This window comes from Zosterops lateralis (assembly GCF_965231275.1).
Source record: "Zosterops lateralis genome assembly, chromosome: 18".
NCBI classification, from domain to species: domain Eukaryota; kingdom Metazoa; phylum Chordata; class Aves; order Passeriformes; family Zosteropidae; genus Zosterops; species Zosterops lateralis.
Genome location: NC_139778.1, coordinates 1922947 through 1944206, shown reverse-complemented (window position 1 = coordinate 1944206; position 21260 = coordinate 1922947). Strand labels below are relative to the sequence as shown.

The 21260-nt window shown below is 55.9% G+C and overlaps 1 protein-coding gene across 1 annotated transcript; it reads left to right on the top strand.

The window, feature by feature from the left end:
* Positions 1 to 15770: 15770 nt before the first annotated feature.
* FADS6 (fatty acid desaturase 6) lies at positions 15771 to 21215 on the top strand. Its single transcript, XM_083874791.1, has 7 exons — positions 15771 to 15954; positions 16167 to 16504; positions 17337 to 17503; positions 17759 to 17939; positions 18781 to 18968; positions 19535 to 19714; positions 20630 to 21215. The coding sequence occupies exons 1-7, from the start codon at positions 15923 to 15925 to the stop codon at positions 20777 to 20779; spliced, it is 1236 nt and encodes a 411-aa protein (XP_083730917.1). The 5' UTR covers positions 15771 to 15922; the 3' UTR covers positions 20780 to 21215.
* The last annotated feature ends 45 nt before the right edge of the window (positions 21216 to 21260 follow it).

Genomic DNA, 21260 nt, shown 5'->3' with positions numbered 1-21260 from the left:
TCTTGGCTCAATGTACAGGCAAAAGGGTGAGCCATCAGATGTGCTGAGTCAATGAGTTCTCCAAGAAGGCTGCACTACCCCAGCCCCAGCACTGTTTTCTTTGGTCCCTTTCCAAAGTCCAGGGCTGGTGTCCCAGCAGGGAGAGCAATGGCTTGGCTGATGTCACAGCTCCCTCTGCTGTGGGTCTGGGAGAGCAGGATGGGACCCACAGCCCACTGGGATCCACTGCTGCCAGCAGGACCAGCACCCTCAGGCCACTTTTCAGATAAGGCTGTGATCACGAAATTCATCCTCCTCCTCATGCACATGCAAACCTCATCCAAGTCCTCTGCCCCTTCTCTGGATAGCTGCCAGAGCACCAGCTGCCCACCATGAACCAGTCCCTAACCCCAATTTCCCCAGGGATGGATTGTGCCTTTTGGGTCTGTGCTGGGTGCAGGAGGGGAGTGATTTGCCATGGCTCACTCCAGTGCAATGGGAACCAGTTTATCCCAGCAGATGACAAAGAGAAGTGAATCTGTTGGCTTGGCACCCACTGGAGACTTTAGCAGGCCAGGCACTGGGATGTGGAGGGTATTTCAGAGCTCTAGGCACCTGGGGTGTGCACACTCCCTTAATTTTGCTGTTTTGCTTAGGAGTACCCAAGCAATTGCTGATGTTGAGCTGATGCTGACAGAGATCCTTTCTCGCAACTTGTCATTCCTTCAAAGAGCCAGTGAAAGGTTTGGTGACATGACAGTACCCAAGTGCCATGGGACATGACCCTGCAGAGCTAAAACCAAGCCCAGAAATGCCACTTTGGATCACCAAGCCCTGGGATCAGTGTGGTCACCTCTGTGACACAGGGAGAGACCAAAACTGAGCTGTGGCATCAATGCAGTGTGGCAGAGCCCAAGAGATGGGCTCTGTGGGATGAGGAGGGTGGACACGGGGTGCCTGTCATTGGCACCAAAAGCCCCAGAACAAGCACCTGCCTTTTGGAATTCATGTGTGTTCCTTGTCTTGAGGTTTGGTCCATGGTTTCCATCCAGATTTGTCCTACAAAATGTGGGGCCACAGCCCTTGCAGGACACAACTTCCAAAGCCCTGGCCAAAGAGGTGTTTCCTGCATTCCACACCCCTCTTTGCAGCTGGGCTGCTGCATCCCACTGGGCTCATGATGGAGCCAGGCTCCTCTTGCCCTGGACATGAGACAGGAACATGGCTGTCCCCAGGTTCTCAGAGCTCAGCTTGCCCTGTGGCTGCTCTGCCCATCGGAGTTTCCACGGGGAAATCTCACAGTGCTCATTACATCCACACCGAGAACAACAAGCTCCTTTCGGAGAGGGCGCTTGTGAAAGCAGGGTGGAGGCCAGGGCTGGCACACCCTGGAGAACACCCTTAAATACCCTCCCAAACAGAAACCCATCCAGGCAGCAGGTTTCCCTGACCTGCTGCTGCTGCTGCCAACCAGCAAACACCATCTCTTGTCCCTGCCTGTGGCACCAGAGCAGTCAGACACAGGGCACATCCTGCAGGGGATGCCAACATGTCCCCATCAGGAAACCAGTGATCCTGGGGATGGTTGTCCTGTAATGCCCCAAGTCACAAATCCCAAACTGCCTTGTGCCTGTGTTAAATGGGGCTTCCCAGCAAAACCAGTTCCCTGGGTTTACTTTGGACATGTGTTTGCTTGTGCCTGATGGTGTAGGAGGTGGTGTGTAGGGAATGGAGAAAGGCCAATGGGCCATGCCAGTGGTCCAGCTATGACATGGACACTCCATCCTTGAGCTGGACAGCCTCTGAGTCCTCTGCTGGAGGAGCATTGCTCACAAAATGCTGCTTCCCAGGCCCTGCCTTTATCCCCAGGCCGCTGCTGCAAGGGGGGATGTACTGGGACTCATTGGCACTCAGATGCTGCAGACTACAGTCTGGACTGGGGAGAGAGCAGGGCAGGTTTTTGGGGGTGACTGAGGTCATACAGTGGTGATGTTGGAGATATGGGTTTGCAGGCACCATTGTAGCATTCTTGCTTGGCTGCTGGGTACCGCTGCTGGCCCATGGGGATGTGGCTGCTTCCCCAGATTTCTGACAGCATCAGGTTATTTGGTTGCTGCCCTTGGATGGAACGTGTGCTCAGCCTTGCCATGTGGGACTGACATGGGAACTGAGAAAGGACATGGACTACGGGACACCAGGTAGGACACACAAGACACTAAACAGATCCTACAAGCAGAGAGGACCAGGGGGAGGCACTTTCCTTGGCCTGGAGCATCTTGTCCTCAGCCCTGCCTGGTGCTCCTCTCCCCCAGGCCTGCCTGGAGTTGGTGACAGCTGTAGTGCCCACACCAGAGGGTGACTCTGGGGTCCAGGACCTGCCAGGCCAGCGTGGGCCACTTCACCTCACTTGCTTAACTATTTCCTGCCCATCCCACCAGGGCTTCACTTCCTGGCCCAGCAGCTGAGTAATGCATAGCCGCAGGGAGGTGCATGGCCAGGATGGAGGCAAGGGGAAAGGGAATTGTTGCAGAGCACCCCCAGCATGCTCTGGCTTTGCTGTGCCTTGCATGGTGTCCCCTGGCAGCCCAGCACAGGGATGGATGTGGCACTGATATGGCCTGGGTTGGATGCAGCACCTCATAGGGGCTTTGCAACTGCTTTTGGGAGTCTCCGTGGCTGTTCCCAAAACAAAAGTGCCCCAAAAGGCAGGAGCATGGATACAACTCAGCATGTCTTCCAAGTGACACTGCTGCTGAATGGGATGGGAAAGTGGGAGAAATAAAGGGCCATTTAATTTAAATTCTGACTTCAGATATTAATTATTAATTTTCTACATTTGCAATTAATAATTTTTTCTACTTAATGCAATTCATAAGTACTAGCAAAATATCAAGCAATGTCATAGATTCTGAGACCAATTTTCTCAGGGCTGGAGTGAGCTCTCTGGTACCCATCATCCTGGCTTGCTCCCAAGAAGGAGCACAGGACACACCTGCAGATGGCACTGAGCATCCCAGGGGGGAGCCAGGGCACAGAAAGGTGTGAAGCATCACCAGCGCCCTGGGCCCACTCTGGATCCATCCCAATGGGCACTGACAGTACTGCTGGGAAAAGTCTGCTTGGAGCACAGGCACCACCTGATCATCCCAGGACATCACTGTCCCCTGCTGCTGAACATCCCTGGTCCCCTGTGACACCCAGGCTCTGGCACAGCCCTGAAACCAGCAGTGAGGATGGGCTCACAGAAACACTGCTGCAGGGAAATTGGAACTGGGGAAGTATTTTAGGAGGACTTGACTCGAGCCCAGTGATGGAGCTGGCTCTGTGTCACTCCACGTGCTGGGGTGAGAACACTGAGCAAGTCAGGCACAGCCCCAGCACCACAACATCCCCTGCAAGAACAAAGGGTCAGCTCAGCAGGGACACCTATGCCCAAGGGTGATGGATCAGCTCAGCAGGGACACCTATGTCCCAGGGTGATGGATCAGCTCAGCAGGGACCTGTGGGTCCCAGGGGTGATGGCAGGTGGGAAATCCTCAGTAGCTGGGACAATACCAACACTGGCTCCTCAGCAGTGCTGGCAGCTGTGACCATGCTGTGCCTGGGGCAAACACCTGCACTGCAGATTGATGCTCTGGATGGCCTATACATCCTGCTCTGTACACTTTAGTGGGAGAAAGCTGGGGGCAAAGGCACTGAGGGGGCTGTGAGACCCTTGGCTGGTGTGGGGCCAGGCCAATGACTCTCACTACAGGTACTGTGGCACTGCCTGCCCTGCAGGGATCCCTGCTCACAGAGCCTGAGCTCCAGGATGGCTCTGAGGGCTGTGGTGATCCCAGCTTTCATCATTATCTCTCACTTTCTTGGAGTGACAGAGACAACCTTCCTGCTGCTCCTGATCTCTAAGCTGCCACATTTCAGTCTGTACTTTGACAACAACTCTATCTTCCTGTTGCAGGACACCAAGCTGTAACACATCAGCACTGTAAAGAGCCAGCCCAGAAAGTGCTGGTGGGAGCAGGAGCAGCCATCACCAAAGGGGACACCTGGGTGAAGGCTGGGCCACACAGTTCCTCATGGAACTGCATTGGCTGGAGCAGCAAATCACCTAAACACAGACAGTAAGCAAGCATGGATGGAGTTCCCAAGGGTCCCGTCTCCTCTCTGTTGAGGCTGCAGCCACCGCTGCCTGGGCAGAGGTAGCAGCAGGCTCACCACAACACTGCTCTGGTCCAAGGACGGGCTCTGCCCTCACAGGAGGCGCCAGCAGCAGATCTGTCTGCCACAACATCCCTTTGTTCCCATCCATTATCTCTACCCCAGGGAACAGCAAAACTGGGCAGGCATGATCATGTCCAAAGCAGAGCCTGGGACCCTCACCCACACTCATCCCCCCGGACACTGCCCTGGGCTCTCTGGCTGTGTTTTGGAAATGCACCCGTGTCTGGGACGGCCAGACTTCACATTGTCCCCATCCCTGCAGGGCAGTGCCACCAGCTGTGGCAGTGCTGGTGACCAGCACAGAGGACTGTGCAGGAATTCCAGAATGCCAAGAGGCCTGAACAGGGCAGAGGGCAGATTCTGGAAGCCAGCCTGGTGCTGCCTTTTACATCTGTGGTGACAACCCCACAGCCCATCCCTTCTCCACAGCCACAACAAGCCCCGAGCACGGCTCTGCTCACCCGGGACGGCTCCAGACGGGGATGCCACCCCCAAACCCTTCCACATCCCCGGCACTGCAGACCTCTCATACCAACAGCCCTTCCCAGGGCAGGGGGATGCCCCGGGCTCCCAGGAGGCCAGAGAAGGCTGAGCACCACGGGAGCTGCCCGGGGCATCCCTGACCCAGGGGAGCCGCTACCTTTGGAGGAGCAGAGAGCCCAGCCCGCTCAATAACCGAGCTAACGAGAGCCGCTGTCAACAAGTCCGCGGCTCCTCGGCCGGCGGGGGAAGGACGCCGCTCCAGGGATCCGGGAGGAGAAACCTGTTTCACTGACCTTGCTCCATCACCGCCTTCCTGGCTGCGCCGTGGGCGTTCGGGGCTGCGGCGGGGGGCGAGCGGCTCGGCGGCCCCTCAGGGCCACGGCGAGGAGCAGGAGGAGGAGGAGGAGGAGGAGGAGGAGGAGGAGGAGGAGGAGGAGGAGCGGGGCCGCATCGCCGGCGGGCCGGGGCGAGGGGACGCGGCGGGAGGAGTTGCAGCCCCCGCTCCGTCGATGCCGAGCCTTGGCGCGGCTCCTCGCCTGCCTGCGGAGCCTCGCTCCACCCCTCCCCGGCTAATAAAGCCTCCGCCGGTCCCTCCTTTGCCACTGACTCACGGGCTGACCCAGCCCAATCCCCGAACTGCCCCGCACTTCATTTTCTGACCTACAAAGGCCGGCGCATCCCCACCACTCTCCTGCTCCTTTACGTAAGAGCTGCCAGCTCCAAACCGAACCCTGCGGCACCGGGACACTCCAGGGATGCCCGAGGGGCGACAGCGGCTGCTCGACGGCCGGGTACGGGCCCGGGGAATGGAGCCTGGCTGTGGTTTCCTGCACAGCCCTCGAGGGCACTCCCTGGCACCCACAAACAGCATCTCCCAGGGGCTTTGCTCGCCTTTCAGGGGCTGGGAAGGGGAGCTGAGCGGCAGGTGCTGGTTTTGGCATGGTGTCCTGCCTGCTTTAGTGGCAGGGAATGCCTTCACCCCGCTGTCCCGGTGCTTTGGCACCCCTCCAGTGCCCCTGAAAGCCAGACAGTCGGGTTTGGAAAGCAGGCCAGGTGGAGGCTTTATGGGCACCTGTCAGACTGATGGGATGTGCTGGACTCATCTCCACTCCTGGTCAGGGAGCAGCTCTGGCCACATCCTGCCCCTTCTCCTCTCACCTTGGAAAAGCATAAAAACACGCTGGTTTTTTTTCTTTTTCCCTCCTTCTTCTTTTATTTCTTTTTGTTGCCTTTTTTTTTCTTTTTCCTCAGCTGCTTTCACAAACAACGACAAGTGCTCCTTTGTGTGAAACAGGACTGTGCCCCAAAAGGTCCTGAGGTGGAGGATGAGCATCCTGGGGTCACAGTGGGGATCAGTGACAGCAGTGACACCCTGCGGGAAGGCTGCAGGGTGAAGGGCCCCAGGGTGCTCAGAAGATGCAGGGATTCCCAGGGAGTGAGACCCTGGAGCTTTGTGTCCCAGGGCTGGATGCAGTGCCAGGCCAGGATGGGTTGGGACAGGAGCTGGCTCAGCCGAGGCCCAGCACTGCCTGACGTAAGAGGTTATACAATGCAGGGCAGGCAGGGTGCTGGGAGCAGCATCAGCATGTCTGTGAGCAGAGCCCTGCTCCGGCTCCAGGATAACACCCACAGCAACAGGAACAGGAACAGCCCTGCCCTGTGCTGGGCACCCCTCACAAAAACCTGGGCTGGCAATGAGGGCTCCCTGACCCTCTCCAGGAGGCATTTTGGCTGCCTGGTGCCAGCAGAGCAGCACGGCTCCTCCCTGCTGGCAGCAGGTGAGAGATCAGCCCCCGGTATTCGGTATTCGAGGCAGGCGGCTGAAGGTGTTACTCACCTGGCCCGGGGCTGCTCCGCCGGGCAGAGATGCCACGTGCTCAAACTGCCTTTCCCAAGGGAGGATCAGCCTCCTGGGTGGCTTTCCATGCCAGGGGGAATGAGCAGGTTCCCAGCCCTCCCCAGGCATCCCACAGGCACCGGGGGCTGGAGGAGGTGACATGGAATGGGTGTCTTCTCTGAAGGGTACCACAATCTTGCTTTCTCACCACCCCAGGGACAGGTGATGCCAGTCCTGTGCCAGCCCTGACAGCAGGATAAGGCTGTGATGGGACTGAAGGCTAAATGAATGACCTCTTTACACTGTTTGTTTCCAAAATTATTATGTATGTAAAGAAGGGGTGGGAGCTGGCAGCTCTGACTCTCTCTCCTCAGATGTCCTCCCTGGAATCCCATCAGCCCTGCCATCTGCAAACCTTCCCAAGGGACTGAGGGCAGTCTGCCCTGCACTTCCATGGGACAGGGAATGGGCACGGGAACCCACTCACAATATCACTGTGGACTTGTCTTTTGGAAAGCTCATTTTATTGTCCAGAGGACTTTTTACTATGGGAAAGGGAGACCTACTGCTAGGGGAAAGCAGAGCTTACAGGGATATTTTTTCTATGTCTGACAGCAGGTTTTCTCCCACTCTGGAGCAGATTTTAGGAGTGCATTCCTAGGTGACAAATTGTCCCGTGGGATTGGGAAAAGCCATCAATCCACGTGAACCTGAGATTTTCCATGGGCTTCAAGGAGGCTGGTTTCACCTCTTTTTCCAACAAAACATGAGTCTTAGTCATCTCTCTGCCAGCAAATTTCCCAGTTTTCTGAGGGCATCACCTTTGCCACATACCAGAAGGAAACATCCTTCTTGGAAGTGGGCTCAGGGCTATATATTCCCAGAACTGCCTCTGGCCTCTCTGGGTAAATTCTGCTATCAGCTCCCTGCCTGGCTCCAGTTGGCCCAGCCAGGGATGTGGCTACAAGATGTGTTTTCCCTCAGATCCAGCTGCCATTGAGCCTCCTGGGCTGGCAGGTGCCAGAGTGGTGCTGTTGGCACCTTGTGAGCCCTGTGTGTGTTTCAGAGGAGCCCCCTGGGCTGTGCCAAGGGCCCCGTGATGCTCACGGTGCCACCGTGGGCTCTGCGGGAGGCCAGCCTTATCTCGCCGTGTGCCAACCTTGGCTCATTGTTGATTGTTCTCTTCCCAATCAGGAAGAAAGGTAAAAAACAAACGCTACTTTTTTCTGCAGAACTGCTCTCTGAGTCTCCTTTCCTGATATCACTGTCCAGGTCTGATGCTCCTGGAGCAGCAAAGATCCTCTGGAGGCACATGGTCATCCAACAGACCAGAAGAGCCCTTGCAGGATGAAGCAACAGCTTTAGGACTGAGCTCTTGTTCGTTTTGCACTCAACCTCATCCCTGTAGTTTTCTCCCTGAGCTCTCCAGTCCAGAAACTCCCAGAACCAGAGGATGGAAAACCCTGGAAATCTGGTGAGGATGCTGAGGATGGCTTAGAGGCCCTTTTGTTCCCTGGGCTGGCCAAATCTGCCTGCCACAACAGCCTCTACACCCACAGTTTATCCCTAACCTGGTTTCTATTCTAAGCCCTATTTTTTTTTCATGGGTCTCCTCCCTCTTTTGCTGTGCCCCACTTTGCCCTCCTGCCAGTGAGCTCTACCTGTCACTGACCCTGATCCCAGCAAAACCTGCCTGAAGTCAATAATAAAATGTACCAGTGAGGTGAGGTTGCTTGGGTCAGGGTGGCTCCTGCTTCCCCAGGCTGGGATTAAGGAACTGCACATTGGATTTACTTGCAATAGTTTATGGTGGGAGGGGAAAAGCAGGAGGAATGGGGCCAGGGAGACTTTTCTTTCATGGGAAGACCAACTGGAGGATTAACAGCTTTCCTGGTGTTTTCTTAGTGGCCTGCAAAAAAGCCATTTTTAAGGCACTGGGGATGGAAGGCAACTTCTTCACCCAGTGCTGCTGGCAGGGCTGGGTTTGAAGCCATATGCCAGCCAGAGCTGACCCACAACCTCTTCAGGGCTCCTCCAGATATTCCCTTGGTCAACTGGGATCCAGAGCACCACTCCTCCAAAAGGTATCATTAGAAGAATCATGTTTTTCCAAGCTAACTGGTTGTATGGGTCTGGCTGTGCTGATGAAATAGCTGCCAGGGAGCATGTGAGTTGTCCCTCTGGATGACAGGGAGCATTGGGCACTCGCTTGGAAGAAGAAACAAAAACTGCCCTCGGTGAGTGCCCAGTTCAGCAGGGCTCACTGGGAAGCGTGTAATGGGCAAAGTGGACACACTGAGTACTGCTTGTGTCCCTAGGCCTGACAGGAAGATGGAGCTGAGACAGACCCTCTCCCCATCCCCTCATCTCAGCTATAATCTCTGCGCAGCAGCCAAAAGTGGGAAAAAAGGTTACAGCCACACGAGACCGGCGAGGTGGGGATGGCATTCTTGGAGTCCAACTGGATTTGGGCAACCCTTTGGCTGCAAACCAACTTTCCAACCCGAACGGGTGACGCAGCACGTTGGATTCCCAGCCCAACCGGGTGGCTGACTCCCTTCCAGCACTGCCTCCCGGGCACGGCCGGTTACATCACGGCCCCGGCTGCCCTCGCCTACCCTGCGGCCGGAGCCGCGTGGGATTGGGATCGGGCACCTGCCCCGGGACCCTGGCACCCAAATTGCTGTTTGCACCCAGGGCAGCACCAACCTGCCACGCCAAGGAGAAGCATGGACACATGCCCAGAGGAGGGCAGTGCCCATCTCAGGTGCAGGGGCTGCATTGTGCAATCTCTCCTCTTGCCAATTAAAGCTGTACTTGGGGCTTCTTAATGAGCAGAGCGCTTTCTGTCTTACAGGAATTTGTGGTTTCCATGAATTCAAGGTGTCCTGATACCACAAAGAACAGGAACATAGTAAAGACATAGGTAATGCTCAGTACCCACCATAGCTCTGGTTTATGAAACTGGGCAAATGCAACAGCCCCAGCAGAGCCTGTTCAAAAACTCCTGGGGGAGAAAGGAAGAGGGACTCGGCCTTGAGCCCTGCACTCCCTCCCAGGCCCTTTCCCTTCTGGCATGTGAAGCCAGCAGTGGAAGCTGGCAGGGAGAACTGTCCCCCCAAAGCAGCTGTGGGTACTGACACTCAGCCACCCTGGCAGACCATCCTTGCTTGGTCACAGATCAGCCCAAGGTGACAAGTGCCAGCTAATGCCATCCCGGGGTCTGCATCCTCCTTCCACACACTGAGGAGGTTGGAAACGTCCCTCTGTCCTCAAGAAGGCAGAGGATGGAGCCTGGAGTTACACTGCCTGCACCGGATGGTAAAAATGTTGTGTGGGCGTCTGATAGGGAGCTGTTGGCCGGGTGCCTGCCTGCAGGGACATGTGTGTGGCCAGCCCCAGTGGCTCTGGTTGGGGATCAGAAGGGCACCTGGGAGCTGGGAAGGCTGGGGTTAGGTAGTGCCATGTTTACAGGTAGAAACATTTAATTTTTGAGGACTGGACGTGTAGAGTTGTGTCCAGGAGCATCATTCCAATTGCTGGCTGCTGACTGGAACTGGAGACACGGCTGGTTCCCTCCTCAGGGCTGATCCTTGCCAGGATCTTGACAGGACCCCACAGATGAATTACAGAAGAGCTGCCAGGCTGGCAGGAAAGAAGACTCACCCATCCCTTGGTGGCACTGTTGGTGGCAAGCTCAGCACTATGACAGTGGAGAAGGACAGAGCCCACGGCATCTCCACCGTGCACCTGTGTTGGGTAACACCTGGCCAGGCAGTGACGCCAGGGACACAGGGGTGGGGGCAAGCAGTTTCGGTCGGGGCAAGAGCAGAGGCATCCAAACCAGTGATTACCTTGGCCCTGAGCTGCTAAGTGGAGGAAGTCTGTGATTAGTTGACACCTCCAGCCAGGCTTTGGATTTTAAGCTGGGCTGGAGCAGGGGAGGATGACAACTGCTTTATTCACTGCTGATATATAAAACTGAAAACACAGCCTAGGCACAGTACCAGGATATGCTGGTGGTGGATGTGCAGTGAGTCCCCCAGGGGCTTTGGGGGTGCTCATGGGGAAAGGTGGGTTTTGGTGCTGTGTCTTTGAGCCCTGGGGTGGGATATCCAAGGGCTCAGGGCAGGGCTTTGTGTTGGGGTTGATTTCCATGTGCTTTGAATAATCCTCCCTTCACCAGCCACTGCTGTGAGTCTCATGCAGCCTTGGGAAATAAAGAAATTACACCTGGTGCTTATCCCTGAGCTTTGGGATTCTTGTGTTTGCAGGTGGCTACTAGAAAGGGAAGTGGGGAGGTGAACCCATGGCATAGCTGATACCAGGCATGTGTTTAACTCCACACAGGGAAGAATCTCTCACTCTGCCAGGCCATCCCAAGGGTCTGTCCCCACCCTGCAAGTGGAGGGATATTTGTGGTCTATCCCTGCAGCACAGCAGCACTCTGGAATAGCCAGAACCCAGAACACCATTGTCCCAACCCTGGAGCCAGATGGGTTCAGGCTCTTCAATGCCAAGTATCCTCTAAAGCTTACAGGAGTGAGGAATTAGGTTGATGTCTCCATACCTGGCTGCTGCTGGCAGGTAAATCCCAGCTGTTCTCACCCTGGGGTGAACATCACTGAAGTTTGTCAGATCAATTCCCCCCCTACAACCCCTCCAGCACCCATCTTGGGGTCAAATGGATGAGAAAAATACAGCAGCAAAGAAAAGGGTGGCATCAATGACACTGAGGCTGTGGGACCTCCAAGCCCTTTCTGTCTGGACAATGTCCTCTGTGGGGTTTTGCCATTCAACCACTTCCATGAGGAGGTGTTGGGGCAGTGCAGGGCAGCACTAGACCAACACAGAGGCTGGATAAGACCAACACAGAGGCTGGATAAGACCAGGCATTATCCACAGTTCCTCCCCCGCAGGCAGAGCACGACCCGGGGCTCTGCCCGCCCTGTCTCGCCGTCGTCCGGCCTGTGCCATGCAAACAGATCGGCCAGATTAGGCAGCCCTGGGATCCAGCTTCTTCCCGGAGCTGCTGAGCACGAGCGGGAAGTTTTCTGTGGCCTGAAATGGCCATTTGGGCCCTGCAAACAGTGAGATATCCCGGAAAGGGTATTTATTTAAGGTTCAAAGCGTGACCTTGCCAAGCGTCGCAGGGCTGGAGGATGTGGACTGAAAAACAGCCCTTGATAGATCTGGCCTCTCACCACCCTGTCCCAGCCTGGCACCACTGGAGCCCACACAGAGGCTGTGGCTTCACTCAAGGTCTTGGTCCCTAAGAGAGGACTCAGAAACAATGGGATGGGGCTCAGTGGCTGTGTCCCCCCAGCATCCAAGGTTTTGTTCCCTAGAAGGGGACTCTGCATCCCATGGGTGAAGGCTTGGTGGCTGTGCCAGCTCTGGTGTCCACTTGTTGCCCTGACACACAGATCAGGCTGGGTCTCACCTTTTGGAAGGCCATGAGCTCAAGCATCCCTTGGGAGCCCATCAACACAATTTCCTGCACTTCTGGTCAAAGGACAGTCCAAGCAGGTGCTGCACGGAGATTTGACTCCCTCTGGTGCCTACCCCGTGGTTCCCGAGCTCGTCCTCCTCTCTTTCCTCATTCCACAGGGGGGGAAGGTTTGGGGTGCCCCAGGTGGCCTTGGGGCAGCCCCGCGCTGGGCGGGGAATGGGGACCGGAGCTGGTCCCGCACCTTGGCAGCAGCTGTGGGGGCTCCTCGGCTGTGGAACTCGGGATGTGCCAAACACCCGAATTTGGGGTGATGGAGGCAGAGCTTTGCCTGCAGATGGAGCTCCTCGCTCGGCCGCTGGGCGCAGGGAAAGGAGTGGAGTGAGGTGATGAATCCGGATTTCTCCTTCTTGAGGACCCCACAGTTCTGCCAGACCCCAAAAGACAAAGAGAGGTGATGCTTAAGGTCTCCCTGCCGGGCAGGGGATGGTGGTAATTAATCTCTGATGGAGTAAATTACCCAAAAGCTTGGTCTGAAAGATGTGGGAAGAAGTGCCGCCCAAACCCAGGTATTATAAAAGTGAACCTCTGCAGACTCAGCGCTGTCAGGGGAAGGGGAGGTGATGGTTTTCAGTGTCTGGCTGAGGCAGCCACGGGATCTGGAGGTGTCCCACTGCCAGCCCCTGCAGCCTGAGCCTCTCTCCCCCAAGGAGGAGGAGGAGGAGGGTGTGCAAGGTGGGTGGCTGTAGGGAGGGAAGGGCTGCTGAGGGAGCTCTGCCTCCTCACCACAACCCTGGGGTGCAAACACTGCAGCTTTTCCACACTCCTGCATTTGGGCTGGAAACTGCACTTCAGAGCCTGCAGCAGGTGCTGTCCCACGGGCTGGGGGGACCCTGGGAGGGCTCAGCAAGGAAGCACTTGCAGCTGCTGGGTCCTGATGGTCTGACATATGTGCCAGGCTAAAATGGCCTGTTTTCCCCTCTCTGGGGAGCAGGGACATGGGAGGAGCTTGCTGGGATTGAGCCAGATTTGGCCTTTCTAGGGGCTGGGCTCAGTTCTAGGGGCCGAGTGGGTCAGATGAGGACAGTGGTGGGGTCTGATTCCCTCGGGATGGTGGCTGCCTGTGGGACCCTGGTGGTGCCTTAGGGCAAGGGGCAGCCACTGGGTCAGCAGCTGCTGGCCAGAGCTCGCTGCTTCAGGGATTATGTTGATCCTCTCCAGCTGCCCTGCTGTGTGCTGAAGGATTTCTGAGACTTACACATGTTTTCCCTGCTAAATTGGAGGTGTTTGTGTCCACAGTGCAAAGGCCAGGTCAGTGTTTGCTCTGATCTCTAAGATCTCAGCTGGGTCAGGGGAATTGTGTGGCTTGGCTGGTGTGTGGTGGAAAATCAGATGTAATTTGGGGTTTAAAAGTTTCTTGTGGAAATGGAGCTCTGTGAGGCAGCAGATTTAGGGCTCCAATCCTGAACCTGCTGACTGTCCCTATGGCTCTGCAGACTCTTCTTACACTTTCTGGTCTGTTGTTGGTATAGTGATTGGAGTCAATCTTGGCTGTACCTCTTTTGTGTTCAGCACTTTTCCTTAGAAACCAATATTCAGCCTCTCCCATGTAGTTTTCAACCCACTTTGTTCTCTTCTCCCAGGTGGTCTCTGGTCCTAGTGGCAGCACAGACTGAGTGATGCCATGCACCTGCCTCTCCCTGTCCCAGCTGCAGTGGGATCCTCATGGATCATGTTGGTCTTGGATGTGTGGCTGATCCCCACCCCCTCCTCCTCCTCAGCTGCCCCCACACAGCCAGTTCTGCCCCGTTGTGCAATGGCAGTTCCAGCACAGCTCACCCTTGCCCCTGCCAAATGGCACCCTTGGAGCAGGGCTGTCACTGTCCCTTGTGGTGACATCCGAGGTGTGACAATGTGTAGAGGCATCCGCGACTTACGGGGACAAGGGACTCTGCAAACCTGAGATATTCTAGAATATGTGGGTTTATTGCAAGGGTCGTGGGTAGAAAGGGCTTTGCCTTCAGCCACCAGCCTGGGCTGGAGGGAAGTCCCAGAGAGAGAAGGAGAGAGAGCAAGAGGGTCAGCTGGCAAGAAGAGGGGAGAGAGCTAGAGCAACGTGTCAGGGGTCAGAGTGCAGGAGGAAGAGAGCAGAGGTAAGAGCAGGGAAAGGAGAGCGAGGTCCAGAGAGAAATAGCGAAGAGGAGAGCCAAAAGAGCAGGGACCAGAGAGGGAAAGCCAAGAGAGTGAAGAGGGCGAAGAGAGAAGAGAGCAAGGTCCAGGTTACAATCCATTCTATCTCCTTTTGTGATGAATATTCTAATTTACAGTGACCAACCAATACAAGACACAAAATCCTATAGAATCTCCACACAGGCTATAAGAACTACTACATTACCATGTGTTATAGTTTTAACTCTAAAAACTCCTCTTTAGACTTTTCTGTTTTGCTCCATTGACCTTTGGATCCCTCAGGCAGCAGAAAGGTCTTGTTCAATCCAAAGGGATTCTCCTCCAGCTGCCCAGGCTGTTGTCTTCAGGTTATAGAGTGACTAAGGCTCGGTATCCTACAACTCAAAGTGAACTTCCATTTCTATCTCGATTACAGGTTTCATATTTTCAGAATCTTTTGCTAAGCAATCATATTTATAAGGTTTCCCTGATTCATCTTTCCCAACAACAATGAAGGTATGTATCTCTCAGGAACAGCCCCATTTGATGTATCTTTGGGTCTGATACCCAGCTTCCCTGGCCTGGCAGCACCCATGGGTGCTCTCCCAGCTGTGGGCAGGTGGCAAAAGCCATTCTGCTCATCAGAATGAATCACTGGCTGAGCTTCACACACCACCGTGATTGCTCAGTGCCCCTGGCTCTAGAAATGGTCTTTCCTAATGCATCCATTTACAGTGGAAATGAAACCTCAGCAGGTGTCTGATGCACTCTCAGCTCTGCCCCTTTTGCAGTAGCTGGGATTTTTAAATTTGTTATTATTATTTTTTTTTTTCCAGAGAATGATAACAATTCCCTGGGGCTTGGTGTAACTTGGGTGTGAGTTTTGCTTCCCTGCAAATCCCAGCAGTGATGTGATGTTACTGGGGCTGTGATATCCTAGTGATGGGTGTAGAAAACCAGCCGTGTTTGTTGCAAATCCATAGGGATTTCATGGATGTCAATGCTCATTAAGGTTTTGGTGGATCAGTTGAGTTAATTTGGGGTTTGGCAAGGAGAAATAACAAAGCAAGAAGAGATCCGGTGCCACAGAGAGGAACAATGGGATTTTCCTTCATAAAGAAATAGGGCTCTGGAGGTGCTGGTCTGTGCAATGGCATCCTCAAAGCTTTTGGATGCCAGTGTCTGGGTGATGAGTCAGGAGGCAGTGCAGTGCTGGAAAATGGGGGAAAATCATACAGAATCAGGTCAGAAGAGAACAGACACTCTGCGGGGGTCAGAGCTGGGTGCCCGAGCTGCGAGGGGCACACTGGGGGGGCTGGTCCCTGGCGGGGCCGCTGGGCTCGGGGCTCCCCGGGAGGGCAGAGGCTGCAGTTTGGGCAGGCGGGCACAGGCAGCCCCTCTTCGCTGTGGAAAAGGCCGATTTTCTCCCCAAAACGGCTCCCCTGTGGGACAGGCGGCGTTTGCTCCCTCTCCCTGGCAAAAGCGAAACCCTATCCCTGTGCTCAGTGCTCCGCTTGGGTTTCTCAGGGGTGTTCCTGGCGCTTGGCTCCTTCTCCTCCAACATTTCCATTGCCTCTCTCCATCTTTTTCCATTCCTTCCCTCCTCCGCTGCCGCCGCTTCCCTGCGCCCTGGCCGAGCATCCCCTGCCACGGCTACTCCCTAAACGGGCCAGGAGGGCGGATTATTGCCATCGCTCATCTGCATTCGCCCTCCTCCCAGTCCTCTCTGCTCCTCCTTCTCCCAATCGCGGCTGCCCCGGGGAGCGGGGCCGGGCTGCCCGGGCATGGCCAGGACGGGCTCCCAGCCGGGGATGGTGTGAGTAGGGGGCTCTGCTGTCCCTGTGCTGGGAGGTTGGGGGGCTCTCGGGCTGTCTCAGCCGGCCGCGTCCTCCTTGGATTGTTTTTTTTTATTTATTTTTCCATCCCTGCCCTTCCCGTGTCCTTCGGCGGCAGCAGGAGCCGGGAGCCCGCCCGGGGTGGCTCGGGGTGCGGGGGTCGGTCCCCTGGGGGTGACACTTCTCTGCTCAGCAGGGAGATGCCGCTGGAGGATGGGGACCCGGGGAGGCCGAGGGGACGGCAGGTCAACGGTGAGGTCGGCAGTGTCCCCCGGCTCAGGGGGGTGGGGGATCCCCCTGATGGCAGCAGCAGGACAGACACGGTGGCAGACGGCTGGGAACCGGGGCCAGCACCGGGTGACGGGGACGGGACCCCCGGGGGAGCCCCAGAGCAGGCGTGGAAGCCCGAGGAAGCCCTGATGACAGAGCTTTCGGAGCTGGTGCAGAAGGTGGTGAAGAGCAGCAGCTGGTGGGAACGGCACGGTGTGGACATCAGCATCCTTGCCTGCAGCTTCCTGCTGCTCCCGGCAGGTAACCTGGCTCAGCCCCTCCAGACATGGCCAGGGGGGTCCCCAGGGCTCCCAGTGCCACCTCATGACTGCTTTGTGCTGGGAGCCTCTCGGCACCTATTGAGGTTCTAACAAAGCCACAATAACTCCTTTACCTCGTGACTTGGCACACTCTGACCCCACAGTGGGTGACAGTGACACCTGGGGTACAGCCTGGGTGAGGGGACAGCGGTGTCTGGGGTACAGCCTGGGTGAGGGGACAGCGGTGTCTGGGGTACAGCCTGGGGTGAGGGGACAGCGGTGTCTGGGGTACAGCCTGGGTGAGGGGACAGCGGTGTCTGGGGTACAGCCTAGGTGAGGGGGTGGCACACAGGACAGCAGGTGATGTCCCACCATGGGACAGGCACACCATGGTGGTTTTGGTGGCAATGGCCCTGGCTGTGGTGGGTGCAGGGGAAAACAGTTGAGCGTGGGTCTCTGGTGGCATGGCTGGAAATCTGGGACCTTCTCTTGCTGTTGAACTCCTGGGGATGCTGAAATCCTGGCAGAGTAATGACACCAGTGGAACCCACATCCCAGAACTGAGGGGTGGGATCAGGCACCTGCAGCACTCGTTGCCATCAAGGCTGGAAGTGGCCAAATCTTCAGCACAAGGGTGAGGGTGGCTGGCCCAGTCATGAGGGCGATGAGGAGGCAAAGTCTGACTTGCATGGTTTAAATACCTGTAACTGTGGCTGAAGAACAGGTTTAGGGAAGTAGCTGGCGTGTTTGGGTGTAGCAACACCTCCAGCCTGGCTCAGAGGGCTGCAGGACATGTGCATGGCTGAGCTCCTGCCTGGCTGGTTTCTCCACAGGGTTCCTGTGCCTGCGGTCAGCCCAGGCCATCCCTTTCCTGCTGGGTGTCCTCACCCTTGGCGTGGTGCATCACACCCTGACCGTCAAGGGCAGCCACCTGGCCAGCCACAATGCCTTGACTGAGTCCAAGTCCTGGGGCAAAGTCTGGGCTGTCTTCTTCATTGAGGTGAGTGGGGCAGCCCCTGAAAACACCCCATCAGCACCTTGCAGTGGTGGGGAATGTTTGGGATGGTGGGAAAGGTTTCTAGTGCTTAACTCTTAAAAGTCCATTTCCAGACTGGTTTGGGGTCTGTGGGGTGCAGAGCATCTCCCCGTGGTGCTTCATTATGGTTCCAGAGCATCTCCCTGGGTTCCTCCCACACAAGCCCAAGCCAGGCAGTGTCCAACCCTGACACCACAACTTCCCTCTCTTCCCTCCCAGCTCTGCTCAGCTTTCACAGTTGAGCAGGCCACCTACAACCACGTGAAGATCCACCACGGCTACACCAACATCATCGGCCTGGGGGACTCCAGCACGTGGAAACTTCCCTTCCTGAACCGCTACGTTTACATGTTCATCGCGCCGCTCGCAGTGCCCATCCTCACCCCTCTGGTTGCACTTGGTACGTGTCCCAAGTGCCTTGGGACAGGGTGCTGGGTGTGGGAAGCTTGTGACTGCCCAGGTATCACCCCACCCAAGGGTCTTGCTTTGTTTGGAGGCATCACATTAACTACACCAGCCCCTGGTGGGACACTGGGGTTCAGGAAAAGCAGGAGGTGCTGTGCTTGCCTGGGGACCACATCTGCTGCATCTACTTTCTGCTGATGCTGAGAAAACACTTCACCTTTTCCTGGATGTTGAAATCTCTGGCAAAAGCCATGATGAGCCTGAAGAACCCCAAATCCTTTCTCCTTTAACTCAGATCTGTGGTCATAATGGGGTTCAGTGTCACACATGAGTCTCAGGTTGTTAGAGCATGGCACAGGGTGTTTGATAGCAATGTATGGGGTGGAGGATTGGGGAACTGCGGGGGCAGACACAAACAGCTTGGGCAGGAAAGGTGGTAGCTCCAGGGAAATAATGGTGCCAGAAAACAATCATGGAGAAGAGCCCAGAAAGCAGTAAGAGTCTGGGGAAGCAAAGCCCTCCAGGCTGCATGACCCAACTCTGGGCAGTGCCAAAGGCACGGACAATGACTTGGCAAATTTTAAGAAATGAAGGTGCATCCAAATCCTCTAAGTGATGATGCACAGCTGGATCTGCTGCTCTGGGGAGGCTCTCAGACCCACAGTCCAGCAGTTCTATAGGGTTTGGGCCAACCTGGAGGATGGGGAAGGTGACTTCATGGGCTGGGCTGGGCTAAGGGGGTATTGTCACACTGCTCAGCCTGACTCCTGGAGGAGCAGTGGTGGTAGGGAAACATCAACACCCCTCCCATGCACTGCCTCCTCTTCCTTGTGCAGATTTATTGAGGAATGTGGAGTGGAAGGCAGCTCTCCGGACCCTCTGCTGCATGTTTCTGGGGTTTTACTGCCACTATTGGCTCCTGCTCCATGTCTCAGGCTTCCAGTCACCGTGGTCTGCCCTGCTCTGCATGCTGCTAACCCGCTCCCTCCTGGCCCATCCCTACATCCATGTCAACATATTCCAGGTAGAGACCTGAAGCTTCAAGGTATTCCAGCAGTGCTGGAGACAGATGAACCACCACCCAGTGCTGGTGACAAAGCCCTGATGCTGCTGGCAGGAGCTTGTGTCACCTTGAGGCGAGTGGGTTCAGTTTTCACCTCCCTCGTGCTGATGTTGTCACCATAACAGGATCAGGCTGGTGGTGCTGGATGGAAAGTGGTGGCCCTTGGAAAATGTCGGGGCAGATGAGTGCAAAGGGTGTGAGGATGATGTTCTCTGCAGTGGCTAGCAGGATTGGGAGGGCTGATGTGTGTTCCAGGTGGTGTTACAGGCCCTGGGGTGGGGAGATACTGGTGGCTCTGAATGGGGGTGTGTTGGGGGAACAGAGTCCACAAGCTCCTTGGTGGCTCCATGGACAGACAAACACAACATGGAGTGATTTTAGGGACAAACCCAGCTCTGGGGCTGGTAGAGAGACCCCAAAACATGGCTCTTCATGCCCACACACAGGCAGAGCTGTCATTGGCTCTGCTGGGAAGAGACTGGGGAGGTGACAGGTGCCACAGGGTGCCCACCCTGCCTCTCCCACAGCACATCGGGCTCCCCATGTTCTCGGCTGAGCGCAAACCCAAGAGGATCCACCTCATGAGCCTGGGTGTCCTCAACCTGCCCCGCAACGCCCTCCTCGACTGGTCCTTCGGCCACTCCCTCATCAGCTGCCATGTGGAGCATCACCTCTTCCCCAGCCTCTCTGACAACATGTGCCTGAAGGTGAGATGACCCCACAGAGTGGCTGGGAGGTGACATGGGGATGAGACCACCATCTCCCCACCACCTCCCTCCCCCACTGCCAGACCTGCCTGTGCTGCTCCTTCCCGTGTTGGAAACTACTCACAGCTTTGCAACAGCCCCTAACCCACCTCCTGCCATCCCATTCCTGATTCTCCTGGGTTTTTGCTCCCTGCTCCTTCTCCTGGTCCCAATTCCAGCCTGCAGCAGCCTTCCAGCAGTCCAGGATCCTCCCAGTTATTTCATTGGGAAAGCATCCCCAGCATTGCACAGTCCAGTTTTTGGTTCAGACAACATCCAGACAAACCTCCTATCACTTTGGTCATGCCCTTACTTGCCGCTCTGAGGTGCAGGGTGTGTTCAGAATGTGGGCTCTGAGCACTGCCCCAGCTGGAGGGGGTCCCAAGGCAGGTCCATACACTGCCCTTCAGCACAGGATCACCACTCGGTTAGTGCTATGCCCATGTTTTCAGTGTCCTTTGCTTGAGCTCACAGGGCTGGCAGGACTTACCTCCCCCAAAGAGGTGTTACAGGGAAAGAGGTAATTAAGTCTGTGGCAACCTCCCAGTCCCATCACTGAGCTGGCTGTGTGGGCACGTGGGAATTATGATGGGTGTGAACCATGAGCATTTGTGGCTGGCTCTCATTAGAAGCCTCATTAGGACACCTCTCCTAATTTGGAATCCTACAAAGGCATTTTGCCCGGGTGAACTCCCTGTGATGCTGCAATTGGAAAACATCTTCCTCTTAATATTCACAGCAAAGATGCTACAACTGGTGCTGCCTGCTCCAGCCCAGCTTTGGGCATGTGGGATGGGTTTTCTGGGCATGTTTCAGGCATCGTGTACAAACACCAGGGTGTCCTGCACAGCAGTGATGTCACCTTTGCCTTTGCAGATCAAACCCATCGTCTCCCAGTACCTGAAGCAGAAGAAGCTGCCCTACAACGAGGACACCTACAGCTCCAGGCTCTGGCTCTTCCTCCAGAAATATGAGGAGCTGATGGTCCATGCTCCCCCCATAACAGAGCTGGTGGGCATCCAGTGAGGACTGTGGGGGCTGCAGCACCTGGGGGGCTGTTTCCCGCAGGGACGCTCAGAGGGATGGTTTCAGCAGGACCAACATCTCCATGAAGTCACGGTGTAGGAAACATCCCTCCCTCAAGTCTTGCTTTTGGCTAGAAAATGCACAGAGCCACTGCAGGGGGAGAGCCAGGTGGTGCAACACCAGGGACAGAAAAATCGGGGTCTCCCACAGTTATTTCCAGCCAGGGCTTTGTTTTATCCACTCTGCTTTCACACCTGGGGAGAGGAAACCCCTCCATCTGTGGGGGATGCGGCACCACATCCAGGACATCTGGAAGTGAGAAGCACCAGGATCTGTGGGATGTGGCTGCAGCTGTGTGGTCGCGGTCTCAGGGAAGGGGTGGATGGTGGGGAGGGGGTTGTGTCACTGCTGCTTGTGCTTTGCCTGACTTTGGGCTAAATCAGTCCCTTCTAGAAACAAAGATTTGGCAAATTCAGCCTTA